Consider the following 14,706-nt stretch of genomic DNA (forward strand, 5'->3'; position numbering starts at 1 on the left):
TGTGGGGGTTTTTTTGTCTTTTTTTTTTTTTGTCTTTTTATCCTCATTCCAAGTGATCAGAAAAGAGGAAACCAGCAATAAAACAGGAGAAAGTACTACATTATTACTATATTACTATAATATACAGTAGTAAAACGCATGATCCAGATCACCCCGCTGCCTCTACCACGTCTCCCGGCTCTCGCACACACAGCGCGGCCACTCCCACCTCCGTGGGGCGCTGGATCCAGCGCCGCTGAATCCAGAGAGCTAGTGTTTTTTTTTTTGTTGCAACACTTTACAACCAAACAAGGTACATAGTCACAATCCAGAAAATAACCAATCTTGTTCAGCCTTGGTTGAGCATAACCAAAAATAGAGCAAGATAAAGCATCAAAATATACAAAACTAAACCAAAAGAAAAAGGATAACTAAAAAGTAAAATATAACAATAGTAAAATACAACAAAAAGGGCTTTTACAATAAATTGTACAGATCCATGAGAGAAATCAATTTAAGGGCTTTCTTATTCTTAACAAATTTTAAAGATTTGTATAAGAGTTTTACCTCATTCCGCCACTGAATAAAGTTAGGTATAGATTTAAACCATCTGCACTTGTGAATAAAAAACTTTCCAAAACATAACAGGACATTAATAACAAATTCAAAGTCTTTGTTTTCAAGAAAAATACCAAACCTGACTACCTTAACACATCGAGTGGTGAAAATTCGACAACCCTAGTACATAACCAGTTTTGCAATTCTCTCCAAAAAGGTTGTACCTTATCACACAAAAAGAAAACATGATCTAAATTTTCAATACTGGTTTCACAAAAAACACAGTTATTTACATCAAAATTAAATTTCAATCTTAAAAATTCGTTAGTAGGGTAAATCTCATTTAGAATCTTGAAGCTCACCTCTTTAGCTTTTGGAGGAAGGGGGAAAGACAGATACATTTTTCTAATTTTTTTAATTTCAAGCGTGTCAAAATCTTTAAGCACGTATTCCCTTTTAATTGGGTTTGGATAATAAGCCTGTAAGATACAATTTCTAATAATCTTATTGGTGCATTTTTTCTCACAAAAATCAAAACCTTCTAAGGAAAGCTGCCTCAATTCTTGGGAAACTTGTGAGTGAACAATATCTTCTTTAACCATTAATCTCAAAGCAACTGGAATGGTTCTAATCATTCTATTATAAATATTAACAGTACACTGTAGTTGGAATTTCTCGCAAAACTCACTATGCAGTAACAAATTTCCATTATCATCCAAAAAATGGGCAATAGCCCGAATCCCTTTGGATTTCCATTCCTCAAAATAAACAGACTTTCTGCCGAGCTTAATGTATCTATTATTCCAAACTGGAGTGTTATGAGGTGTAAAGTTATGCTTAAACAATAATTTCCAATAAAGCAGCACTTGCTGATGGAAGTTAGAAAGCTTCACTGGTAACAAAGTACACTCAAAATCACAACGTAAAAAGAAATGTATTCCCCCCAGCTTCTTAAAAATTGCACTGGGGATAATAAACCAAAAAGAGTGGTCATTACCGATGAATGATTTTAACCATTTTAATTTCAGTACACCATTCATAATATCAAAATCAATAGCATTTACACCCCCCATCTTCATGCTTTTTAACCATATCGTCCTTTCGTATGTATTGACATTTATTCCTCCAGATAAATTTAAAATTCATCTTATTTACTGCTTTAATCATTCTTGATGATATGGGTAAAGAAAAGGCTGGGTAGATGAGTCTGGACAAACTATCCATTTTAGACAAAAGAACTCTCCCAAAGATTGAAAGATCCCTCTGCAGCCATCGATTCAATATTGATTTATATTTATCTATGTTATTCCATACATTTTTATTTTCAATAAATTCAATTCTCAATAATGAGGTCAGACATCAATTAATTTACAAGTGTAATCTGGATGTTTTCACTGAGGTCCTATTCTTATTTTGACAATATGTGACTTTTAGAGAGGGATGTCAGAGGCAATTTTGACAGAGAATGTCTTTGATCTCCAAGCTTTTAAAATGAATCTGACATTTTGGGCTCTGGTTTTTCAGGTTTTTACAGTGTCTCCATATATATCTGAAGTTCTTCAGATGTATTTTACATATAAAACTAAACTATAAAAATTTAGTTTCAAATTGTGAATTGCATTTTGCTTTTGTTCATGTCAGATTTGGGTTCTCCTGTACTGTTTTAATGATGTTACTACTACTTTAAATGTGTTACTAAACAAATAATAAACAATGTTGAAGATATAGAGCAGCAGAGGAAGTATGTGAATGTTTATTGCCTGCAAATGTGCAGCTTTCCTGAAACTATTTTATTGCTAGTCACTTGATCTTAAAAGTCTCATTGTGTGTGTGTGAGAGAGATCCTCAAACAATAATGCCCTTTTAAGAGACATAACTCCCTTTATAAATGATAAAATCAACTATATTTTACATGTATAAATAAACACTTATGTTGTGGGAGAAGAACATTATAGGCATCATATTTTAGGTATAAATGTACTTTTTTTATTATAATTATTAAAAATAAATGCCATCATCAAAAAGCTTGTATACGTCACGGTTGCGTCAGATAGAGACAAACGAAGACAAAAATATAGTAAACTGTCTTTAATACAAACCAAAAACCAGGGTAAACAGGAACAGCAGGACAACACACACCAAACTTACAACAAGGTCCGACAACAAACATTGAACTGAATACAACTTATAAAGGGGTGCAAACGATACACGGACAGGTGTGGGTAATTAACCAATAAAGCCTTAACAAGAAACGGAACAGGAAAACCATATAAGGACACAAGGGAAAAACCAACATAACAGTCCAACGGGGGTGTGACAAGGGCAAAACCAACACAGAACGGTGCAAGGGGTCTGACAGTATAGGGCAGGGGTGCCCAACCCTGTTCCTGGAGATTGACTTTCCTGCAGAGTTTAGTTCCAACCCTAATCAAACCCACCTGTCTGTAATTATCAAAAGCGCTCCATGAGATCCTAATTAGCTAGTTCAGGTGTGTTTGGTCAGGGTTGGAGCTGAACTCTGCAGGAAAGTCGATCTCCAGGACCAGGGTTGAGCACCCCTGGTATAGGGGAACACAAAGAAAGAACTGCATGTCAATTCATGCAGATTAGATACATAAGAATCCAGTAATGTACTGTTAACCAAACAGAAGTTAGCTAGCTGTTAGCCAACAATATAGCTCAAGGGTGGCAGATAAACCACTCAAATAATAATGTTCCTAAACACCCTTGGTAAATAAAAACAATATTAAACTCGCACAGTAATTCATTTTACAGGTTACACGAGTTAAACTCTCACTTCATTAATGTAACCTGGCTGCCTTAAAATTTTAGGTTCAGTCAACTCAAAAGTTTATTCAACTTGAAATGTTAAATTTTACTAAGTGACAACTTAGATATTTGAGTTGAATCAACTTAAAATTTTAAGGCAGCTGAGTTACTTATCCGTCTGTTAAGTTTAGCAAACACAAATATCAAAGTTGTTACTTAGTACAACTAACAAAGTTGTTACTTATTACTTAACATTTCAAGTTGACTAAACTTATTTTAGTTGACTGAACTTAAAATTTTAAGGCAGCAGGGTAACTAATTATTTTAAGCTGACTCAACAAATTGTGTTTGTTATTTTTTACAGTGTGGAGATGGACAACATGTCCATTTAATTAATGCATTAAGCAGGTAATTTCACAGAAGGAACTCATTTTGCCAGTATTTGTTACTTTCTAACCCACAACCTTGCATTAGCACAATGCCTTTACCAGTTGAGCTACAAGGTTTTCTTTGTTATGGCAACATCACACTTTGGACTTGAACAAAATTACCTTCCCTTTTACTCTGTTTTATGATTTAGTGCTGTCAATACCAGAAACAAAAAGCATGATAAGCATGTGCTCAAATAATGTCATGTTATTCAATAATTATGTGTCTAGGTTTGTATATGTGATGTGTGTTTTGATTGAATGGTTAATTGTTTTGTGAAAGTTGAACATAATTTGAAGAAACTGTGAATAAAACAACCAAAATATTTATGCTTAATTATGCATTTGAAGCACTGTAGTTTGCATATTTAATTAGAAGTGAGCGGTGGAAAGCAAAATTTAAATGTCTTGGTTTGAGAAAACCCGCCTTCAAGATTGTCATCTAGTGTAGTGTAGTGCCATATTGTGTTCACACTTAAAAATACACATGACCAGAGAAAATCAGACAATATCTCTAAATTGAGTTCTTTAAAGTCACTGTTGTTTTTCTTTTATTTTTGTGTCGTCTTTTCTTTCGTTCTCTCTCGTATTCTTCCTCGCTATTCACCTCGGTGTCTTCATTCTCATCCATTCCTCTATTTCTGTTTCTTTGCCCAAACAACAGTGACATTCCTATCCCAAATAGAAAACCACAGGCTGCTGTAGGGATCATGAGGGTGATGAAATTGTCTACGGCTGTGTCCAGTCTTGCCCTTCTACTTCGGGCTATTAATGCGGCTAAAATTGCTGACATAAACGCAGATACAGTCACCCCAGCAGCTACTGCTAAAGCGCCGGCAGCGACACCATCCACACAGCCGCCGCCATCCTCCCGAGAGCCGCTAATGCAATCGCAGCCAAGCTGCCTCGGAAGACGCCAATGCACTGAAGCTCCCTAAACACCAGCGAAAGGCCGTTTTCCTCTAGTGCACCGTAAGCGAATGCAAAACTGACTCCCAGTAAAAGCACTGGAATCCCAATGGCGCTTAAAGCTCCAGCAGTCTCAATGATATTCATTTGAAGACACGGATCTGCCATTCCTGTTGATCTTTTATCAGATCTATATCAACTTCGAAGCTTTCACTTGTGTCTCTCGTTCTAGTGTCGCTGATAATTGTTTACTTCAGTAACCAGTCTAAAAACAAACACTGCGCGTCCAGATGTTTGAGCAGGCGGTGCAGCACTTCTGTTTTGCTTTTTACCAGTGTTTCTAACAAACTGCCTGCACCCTCTTCTGTTTTTGCTGCACAGATATTTAAACTACAACTATTAATACACTCACTGTGGCACAGACCTATATTTAGACACAAGACTGCTAGACATTTAGCACCCTTATTAAGACAGTACTGCGATTAAGTTTGAGCTCAATGTTGTAATTATGTTAGTGTATTCTACTTTTTACGGCCATCATGTGTTTTGCTGAATATTAGAAACTGACTGGCGACATTTTAAGCATGTCTGTGGCAAAATAAACTACACTTTCATGAACGTGTTTAAAAAGGTCATTACACCAGTCATTCTATAATTAGAGGTACATTTAGAATTTGACAATGTGAGAAAAAAGATGTTCCTGTTTCCTAAAAACCCAAACATGACCTTATATAGCTGCTTTGAAACCTATTGAAATCTATATTGTATAAAGAGCTATATAAATAAAGATCTGTAGAAATATGTGCATAAAATAAAGTTGTTCTAGTGGGTAACTTAGTTTTTAGGTAACAAAAGTTTTCTTTTTTTTTTTTTTTTTGGACACAAATAAAACAAGTTATATCACAATAAGCACTAATATTTTTAAAGAGCAACACCCAAATGTCTTGATAACCTAATCTAACTGAAGGCAAAACTATGAAATTAATTTATATTTGAAGTAATTTTCATGCTTAAATGCAGAGTAGAATGAGCAGCTTTACAATATCAGACATATACATGAATACCAGGGTTGTATATGATATGAACATCATTTTTGAACAAAAGATATGGCTTTCTTTAACATATAGTAGTATAGGGGGCATTATAATTATGGGGCTTTATAGGGGCTTTATAATTCTGTGGCCACAGGAAAATAACACACAGGACCAACAAATAGAGATGGGGTCTGTATTTATTCCTTATAATTTGTTAGGAGGTTCTGTTTATTTTCTTTTTTAAACACCTGGGGCTGAAAACCCAAAACAACAATATTATTTAGTACAATTTGCTGTCGTTTCTTGCGTGCAATAAATCAGATCAACGCAGATAGTAAACCACTAGTATTAATAACAATAATACGGTAGTGGCACTCTAAACAAAAAGAAAACACAACATGCACAAACTGCACAAACAGTTAGAAACCAAAAGTATCCTCAAAACACATCTGAAATAACTGTAGATTTTAAATTGTACTCACTTTTCTCCTTGTGTTTCTTAGTATACTCTCTAATATACCAGTTTCTTCTATGTAAACAGCCTCAACGGTACATGCAGTGCGCTAGCTCAGCCACACTCGCACTTCAACTTCAATCCTGCGTCAACATCCAACTGAATGATATCAGGTTACACTTAAACACACCACGATCGCACACACATGCAGCATCACTCGGTGACTTCCTAATTTGCATGCTCACGCTTACTCGTACGCATAAGCGATGACGTCACCTACGGTTTTCTTAAAGAACCTTTTACTTCTTTTGTCTGCACCTCTGTGATCATTACCTTTGTAATAAGTTTAATCCCCCTTAACCATCACCCGGTTACAATTCTAAAAAAAAAATATTCAAAATATACTTCACAGACATGAGATGTACCCACAATTATAGAAAGACCTATACATGTTTGGTCTTTGAGTTTTGACCAGCAGGTATCCCTGATTTTCTGTAAAGCTGCTTTGAAACAATGTACATTGTGTGAAAATCACTTTACAAAGCGAACTGACTTAACCTGCTGGATATTTGTTTTTGGATTCCCATCTTTTCTCAACATAGTACATAAAAAAGTTCTTAATAGAATAATATAAAATAACACGATTTTTACTTTATCTAATCATGTGTTTGAATTTTATGGAGCAACATAATTATACTGTGCATACTTAACATAACATTCATAAAGCTGGAGCTAGTACAATAAAACCACAGTTATCTACTCTGATTTGTAGTAATTGTAACTGTTTAGTTGTATTTTTTCTTCCTCTTGGAATCTTTAAGTGAAACTGTGAATTGTATTTTATTAAGAACTTTTGCTATTCCTCTTTCAACTAAAAGAACTAAAGGTGCAGGTACAATAGAAACTCCGCCTATTGCAAAGAACATTGCTACAACCCCAAAAATGACTGCTCCTAGGATTAAAGCTTCAAATGAGACCAAACCGAGAAGAATAAGTACTGCTACCGGGATTAAAGCTGCACGTAGTGTCCCTCCACCAGCCAACGCTCTTCCTCCAACAGCTGCTCCTGCAATACATACTACTACTAAGACCACATCTTTAACCTTGTTTAAGATCTTCATTCTTTCATCCTTCCTTACATCTTCCTCCTCTTCCAGCTTTTTTCTCTCCTCTTCCTCTCTCTGCTTCTTCTCTTCTTCCTCTATTTTCCTCTGAGCTTCCTTGTACATCTGATCTGTGTAATGCCCTCTTCCATTCACCATTCTGTCTATCTTCTCTATCAGTTCAGTGACCTGCGATCGATCATCTTGATCTGTGTTATTGAAAACATGATAACCGCCTTTACACTGTCTAACTAGCTCATTAATCTGCTCATTTTTTTTGCCAGAAACTGCTCTATGGATGTTTTTAACTGATCTCCTCGAGTGAACAGAACAATGGTGTAACGTGCAGCATCTTCTCCAAAGTTCTTCTGAAAGAATTTCACTGTGTTATTCTCCTCATCTGTGAATATGACATCCAGCCTGATGACCAGCAGAAAGGCGTGAGTACCAGGAGCAGACATGCTGACACACTTCATGAATTCATTCTTCATTTGGACTTGACTGATTTTTGTATCAGTCCTGGAGTGTCGATCACCGAGATGTTTTGACTTTGTATCTTCTGCTGATGTTGCTGGCATATCTTAGTCACAGATACAGGAGATAACTCTTCTTTAAACACCTTTTGCCCCAGGATGGTGTTTCCTGTTGCGCTCTTTCCAGCTCCAGTTTTCCCCACCTGATCCTTAGATCTGTGCATTTGCCAGGTTTTATGTGTCTGTTCTGTATGAACTCTAAGACTGAGCCTTGGACTTTACCACAGAAAAAATAAGACAATAATTTAGTTGTCAAGAAATGTGTTATGACATTTAGGTGAAGTGTGATAAAATTGTTCTCACCTGCTTGGGTTGGATGTTGGTGTGTCTCTGCCTGTTGTTTCTTCTGGTCCCATTTTCCTGTTACGCTCATGTTCCAGCATTCAGTTTTTTCAAATGAGCTTCTCAGTGATTTTACTGAAGTTTGACCACCTCTTGTTCATCCTTCTTGTTTTCTTGTTAGTCTCTAGATCGTCTGTCTTCATGTACTTGAGTTTTGTCTATTTGTTTTCCTTGAGAACTGAAACTTTTTTTTAGGCACAACATTTGTTGTGCTCTTTTGCATTACAATGGGTATTTTGGGTATTTTTTGCCATCCCTCTTGTTCTTTTTTCTCTCCTCCTTTGCTTCCTCTTGTTTTTTCTTTTCTTTTCTGTGCTTCATTAGATACTTAAAATACATCTCATTGTAATGCTGGTCAACATTCTGTTTGATTTCATCAATGCTCTCTAGAAGCTTTGCAATGTGAGTTGGATCAATTGCTGTTTTACTGTTGATCACATGATAATTATTCCTGCAGTGGTTGACTAGATCTTGAAATTTCCTACTAAATTTAAAGACCATCCATTCTCTGTTTGGCATTTTTTCTTTTCCAGTAAATAACACCACTGTGAACCTCATAGCTTGAACTCCAAAGATCGCCTGAATCTTTTCCACAATGTTCCTCTCGTCCTCTCTGAAGATCTCCAGGTTGATGACGACCAGGAACGCATGAGGACAAGGATCTGAGAGATGCAGACTCTTCATCATCTGCTCCTGCAGCTCTTCATCAGTCAAATGAGTGCTGACGAATCCTGGAGTGTCGATGATGGATATGTTTCTGTCTTCTACTCTTCCTCTCTGTTTCTCACTCTCTCTGGTTCTGCTCTCTTTAAATGCATTTCGACCCAGTATTGTATTTCCTATCGCACTCTTTCCAGCACCGGAGACTCCCAGCAGCACAATCCTCAGATCACGTGAATTACCTGTGAAACAGTTATTATCTTGAGCTCTTGGTGATTTAGAAATGTTCTGTGATATAGTCATCCTTTGCAGTTTCATTATAGTCACTGTGTTGTGCTTTGTATCTTGAAACAGTTTAAGCAAAATGTTCATATGCCCGTTTTATAACATTTACCTGTGTCGTTGTTCACAGAATGGATAGGCACACTAAAGAAACTTATTAACTGTCAACATCCAACCAGTGCTGTATAACTTTTACTAATGAATGTAAATACTAATGCAGGTAAATGTTATAAATCAGCTTAGTGCTTTATAACATTTACCTGCATTAGTATTCACAGAAGGGATAACTTGTAAACTAACCAACTAACATCAGTTTAGTTTTACATTCTATTTTTTTTCGCAACTCACAGTGCTGTGCGTATTATATGCATTATCCTGTTTCTTTCATTGATTCAAGGTGTATGTTGTGGCCATCTGGTGGTCAAAAGGATGAACAGCATCTACCAGTCCGATGTGTTCTATTATGCTTTGTGATTGTTGCATATAAGTATCACTTTTGCTTTATCACGTTTTTTTTCAAGAATCCTTTGAAATTATTAGGAGCACCACAGTTTTAAGATCAGGATGGTGCACTGGAAGGTTCATTACACCAAAAACATCAGTAGTCTAAGTGGCTGGTTGGTTTTAGTGTAACTGAGACCAGTAAACCTAGCTTCCTACACTTTTCTTCTTCTTCTTCTTGTTCTTCTTTAATCTTTTCAGTTAGTTATCATTGCATTATTTTGCAGTGATGTACCTTCACCATCATTATATGCAACATCATACTTTATTTTATTCATTAATGCAGGAGTTCTCAACTCTGGCCTTCGATGTCCACTTTCCGGCAGAGTTTAGCACCAACCTTGATCAAGCTCACCTGCCAGTAACTTTCTAGTGATCCTAAAGGCCCAGATTAGCTTGTTCAGGTGTGTTTGATTAGGGCTGTAGTGAAACTTTGCAGGAAAGTGGACACTGAAGGCCAGAGCTGAGAAATTTTTAATGTACTGGAACAGCTTTAAATCAGAAGGCTGTAACATGACTACTAAATACTAATAAAGATTACCATCCTTTAGTCCTGCCAGTCACCAAAAAACACAGTATAATTTAATTATGTGTATTGTATTAAACTATCTGTTGTGTGTGAGTATCATATTAGGCTATTTCAGACTAACCTTTATGTGCTGATGCCATTATGTCTCTTGCAGTTTCGTCGTTTGTTGTTTAGAGTCTCTCTGTCTGACTGCCTAAACCCAAATAAGAGAAACTAAAAGTTTTGCCTCATACTTAAAAAAAATAAAAAAATACATAAAATAAGAAACATCAGTCATCGCCACCCACTGGCTGAATATTTGACACCTTCCAAGAACATGCCTTATGTTTTTGGCCAAAGCCTCTTAAGTATGTGCAATCTCAAGGTTTGCTCAGTATTTGGAGTAATTCAGAGAACCATAGGCTGCAGCGTATATTTATGCATTAAGTTATGATAAATGGAATAGTTGCTTGGATAATCATCAAAATGTATCCTTTTGGATTCCATTAAGAAAAAAACTCAAACTGGTTTAGAAAATGCCCTATATTAATTTAACACTGTCATCCTCTATACCATACCACTGTAATATACTATAAATCCTCTGAGAACTGTTGGGTTATAAATGCACACTTCCCATCATGTCGTCTGTCTCGCTTCAGAGACATTAATGATCCTAGTGCAAATGCTTCTTCTGCAAGAATGAAACAACAACTGGAAGCATGAACTGCACTGAATGCAGCAGAGAAAGTCCACACAACTGCCAGATATCACATGTATTGTATTTCTGGTAAGTGAGCAAAATTTTTGGTCATTGAAGTTGTGGCATTTTTATGTTTTATTTTTAAACATGAATTCAGTCGAATCGTTTCATTGTACATTTTTACATAGCGTGGCAAAGAATGCTTATAAAAATTCAGTGTAGCATTACAATGATTATAAAACTGATATTTCAAGAAATACAGTTGCTTTAACTGAAACTCATTTCTTGCTCATCCCTCCCATTAAAGCTGCAGGCAGTGATGCTCCACCAGTAACAGATTTCACTGCTGCATTTCCCGCAGCTACTGCTCCTGCCATTAAAGCTTCAGATAACGTCGCTCCTTTAGCAGCAGAGGTCAGAGCTGCACCTCCTGCAGCTGCTGCTCCCGTGATTAAAGCTGGACTGAGTGTCCCTCCACTAACTGCAACTGCCGCTCCTGCACCCATAACCATACCTGTTCCCAGTAAGACTGCATCTTTAGCTTTATTTACCAGCCTACATCTTTCCTCCTCCCTTATCTTTTCCTCCTCTTCAAACTTTGTTCTCTCCTCTTCTTCTCTTCTCCTCTTTTCTTCTTCCTCTATTTTCCTCTGAGCTTCCTCATACATCTCATTTGTGTAATGCTCTCCTCTGTTCTCCTCCACCATTCTGTCGATCTTCTCCAGCAGCTCAGTGACTTGTGATCGATTGTCTTCTTTTGTGTTATTGAACACATGATAACCTCCTTTACACCGATCAACTAGCTCTCTAAACAGCTCGTTATTAATCAGAAACTCTTCTATGGATGTTTTTAACTGATCTCCTCTAGTGAAGAGGATGATGGTGTAACGTGCAGCGTCTTCTCCAAAGTTCTCCTGGATCCATTTCACTGTGTTTTTTTCCTCATCTGTGAATCTTACATCTAGTCTGGTGACCAGCAGAAACACATGAGGACCAGGGACAGACATTTCTACACACCTTTGTAATTCATTCTTCAGTTGTTCTTCAGTGATTTTTGTATCAGACAGTCCTGGAGTGTCGATTACTGAGATGATTCGACCTTTCACCTTCTGCTGATGTTGCTGGCATATCTTAGTCACAGATTCAGAACATAACTCTTCTTTAAACACCTTCTGTCCCAGGATGGTGTTTCCTGTTGCGCTCTTTCCAGCTCCAGTTTTACCCACCATCACAATCCTCGTTTCTGTGCACTCTGAGACAGTTTCAGAGCAGAATAAATAAATAAATAAATAAATAAGGCACTCAATTATGTTTTCAGAAGGGTGTCATGATATTTGGGAAAAGTGTAATAAACCTGTTCTCACCTGCTTGGGTTGGATGTTGGTCTAGCTCTGTCTGTTGTTCCTTCTGGTCCCATTTTCTTGTCCTGCTCATTGTCCAGTATTCTTCTGGTTTCTTGACTGTATTTGTTTCTCCCTTATGTTCAAAGCAGTTTCTCGATTGTTTGACCTCCTCTTTTTCATCATCATTCTTGTTTTCTTGTGGAATTTTTGTCACATGAGAAATAAAATCTTTCTTTTTAGTCACAACATTTGTTTTGCCCTTTTCCTTTACACTGTGCGTGTGAATTGTCTCCCGCACTATTTGTATTTGCTCTTGTTTTGTCTCATGAACTTTTGTTTCTTTGTCTTGTTTTATCTTTTCTTTTCTGTGCTTTATTGGAAATCTTAAGTAAATGTGAATGTCATAATGCTGGCCAACATTCCGTTTGATGATTTCATCAATCCTCTCTAGAAGTTTTGTGATGTGACTTGGAATAATGTCACTTTTACTGTTGATTGTGTGATATTGTCCTCTGCAGTGACTGACTAGATCCTGAAACCTGACACTTTCTGTGAGGAGCTTCCACTTTCGATTTGTAATTTTTTCTCTTCCAATAAATAGCATCATAGTGAACTTCAAAGCTTCTTCTCCATAGTTCTCCTGAATTTGCTCCACAATGTTCCTCTGCTCCTCTCTGAAGGTCTCCAGGTTGATGACGAGCAGGAACAGATGAGGACCAGGATAACAGAGGTACATGCTCTTCATCATTTCATTGTTCTTTTCTTCATCAGTCAGTTGAGTGTTGAAGAATCCTGGAGTGTCGATGATGGAGATGTTTCTCTCTTCTACTCTTCCTGTCTGTTTCTCACTCTCTCTGGTTCTGCTCTCTTTAAATGCCTCTTGACCCAGTATTGCATTTCCTATTGCACTCTTTCCAGCACCAGAGACTCCCAGCAGCACAATCCTTAGATTCTGTAAATCACCTACAGTCAAATAGATCATGTAATTAACTGGAGCTTTAGATGCTTTTATTCCCAGGTATTTATCTGCTATTTCACCAGAGACATTTATTCACATGTGTGCTAAGATGATGCTTTTGTGGTTGTACAAAATGTCATTATGGCTTGAGCACCAATGCAAATTGTTCACACAGAAGGGATTATCTACCTAAATAAATAATTAAACTTAACTTACTTGATAACTAGCTAAAACTACCAAGCTAATTCACTATGCAACCAAAGAACTAGTTAAACTGTACAACCAATTAACAAGCTAACTAGTTAACTAGCCAGCTGACTAACTAAAGCTAACTCATTGCTTGTTAACTAACTAACTGACAAAAAAAAAAATATTTTAGTTTTAAAGATTGTGTGTCAGACCAAAGGTAAAACACTTACGTCTGAAGTAGAAAACAGGTAGAAATACACATACAAATGTGGGAAAAACAAGTTATCCCAACCAACTAACTAGTTATCTAGCCAGCTGCTGGCTGTATTAACTGTACCACTTTATTACTTGAAACAAGTAGCCATCTCCAAGCTGCTGCTGAGCAGCCAACTTTGACATCCCTGTAAACACTAATACAATACACCAACACATCAATAGTGTCAATTCTAAATAGATTATATAATGGATTGTTATTTTTCGCTTTTCAGGTGAGTTAATATTGTGTGAACTGACGTGTAAATACAGACACTGTGTGCAGTTTGAGCAGCTGTGTCATTTATTTTGTTTAAGCTTGTCGATTCAACTTGACAAAGAATACAGATGACACAACCTCACTATTGTTTTGATAACACCACAGAGTGTGTTAAACATGATACTCAGAACTTGTATACTATATTTTATAAACGGTATTAAGAGACATTCACATTCTTAGTGTACGCAATGTAGAACTTGAAAGTTGTAACATGGCCACTACATACTACTAAAGATTACCTTCACTATTTACGTTCTGATTTCGGCTTAATGCCGTCAACTACCAGAAACAGAAAGCACAGCATTGTTTTTTCATTTATTTTATATATTTTCAATTATTTTTTTTTTCAGTATGGTATCTTAATGAAATATTTTGTGAATATTACATTAGGTTGTCTAATTTAGACTGACCTTTATATGCTGATGCCATGACGTCTCTTGCCATTCAAAGTCTCTCTGTATTTATCTGTGTGAACCTGACACAAGAAATATGTCTACACTTCCTCAGAAAATACCAGCATAACCCATTGGCTGCATTTTGACACCTGAAAGTATAACTTCCGGAACTACTGTATGTTTTTGTCTGTAACCTACTGATGTTTACTTAGTCTGTGCAGGGTTGCCAGTTTTTCGTAACAAAACCTGCCCAATTGAATTTGGCGGGGTAAAATACACATTTTTTGCCGGGGTTTGTCTTCTAAAATTCACATTTCAGGGTATAAATATCACAATTTTAAGGTAGCTTAAACCCGCAGACATGAAAATCAACCGACAACAACAGTGCTAAAGTAGCCCAATTACGTGTGAAAACCGTGGACTTGGCAACACTGCATCTGTTTGTATTAGTGCTTTGTCAGATTAGTCCGTTTCAAAGGTCATCAGACCAAAGGTGGAATAATTATGTATCTCCTGAAAACAGGTAGAA

The 14,706-nt window shown here is 36.7% G+C and overlaps 1 protein-coding gene across 1 annotated transcript; it reads right to left on the bottom strand.

Moving 5' to 3' along the window:
• Positions 1 to 7,140: 7,140 nt before the first annotated feature.
• LOC127162682 (uncharacterized) lies at positions 7,141 to 14,299 on the bottom strand. Its single transcript, XM_051105523.1, is given in 7 exon segments — positions 7,141 to 7,197; positions 7,271 to 7,506; positions 7,509 to 7,814; positions 8,361 to 9,011; positions 11,041 to 12,012; positions 12,125 to 13,066; positions 14,193 to 14,299. Coding segments are annotated over 7 exon segments (3,183 nt in total). The 5' UTR covers positions 14,212 to 14,299.
• Positions 14,300 to 14,706: the final 407 nt, after the last annotated feature.

Source organism: Labeo rohita, chromosome 1 (assembly GCF_022985175.1).
Source record: "Labeo rohita strain BAU-BD-2019 chromosome 1, IGBB_LRoh.1.0, whole genome shotgun sequence".
Taxonomy (NCBI): Eukaryota; Metazoa; Chordata; class Actinopteri; order Cypriniformes; family Cyprinidae; genus Labeo; species Labeo rohita.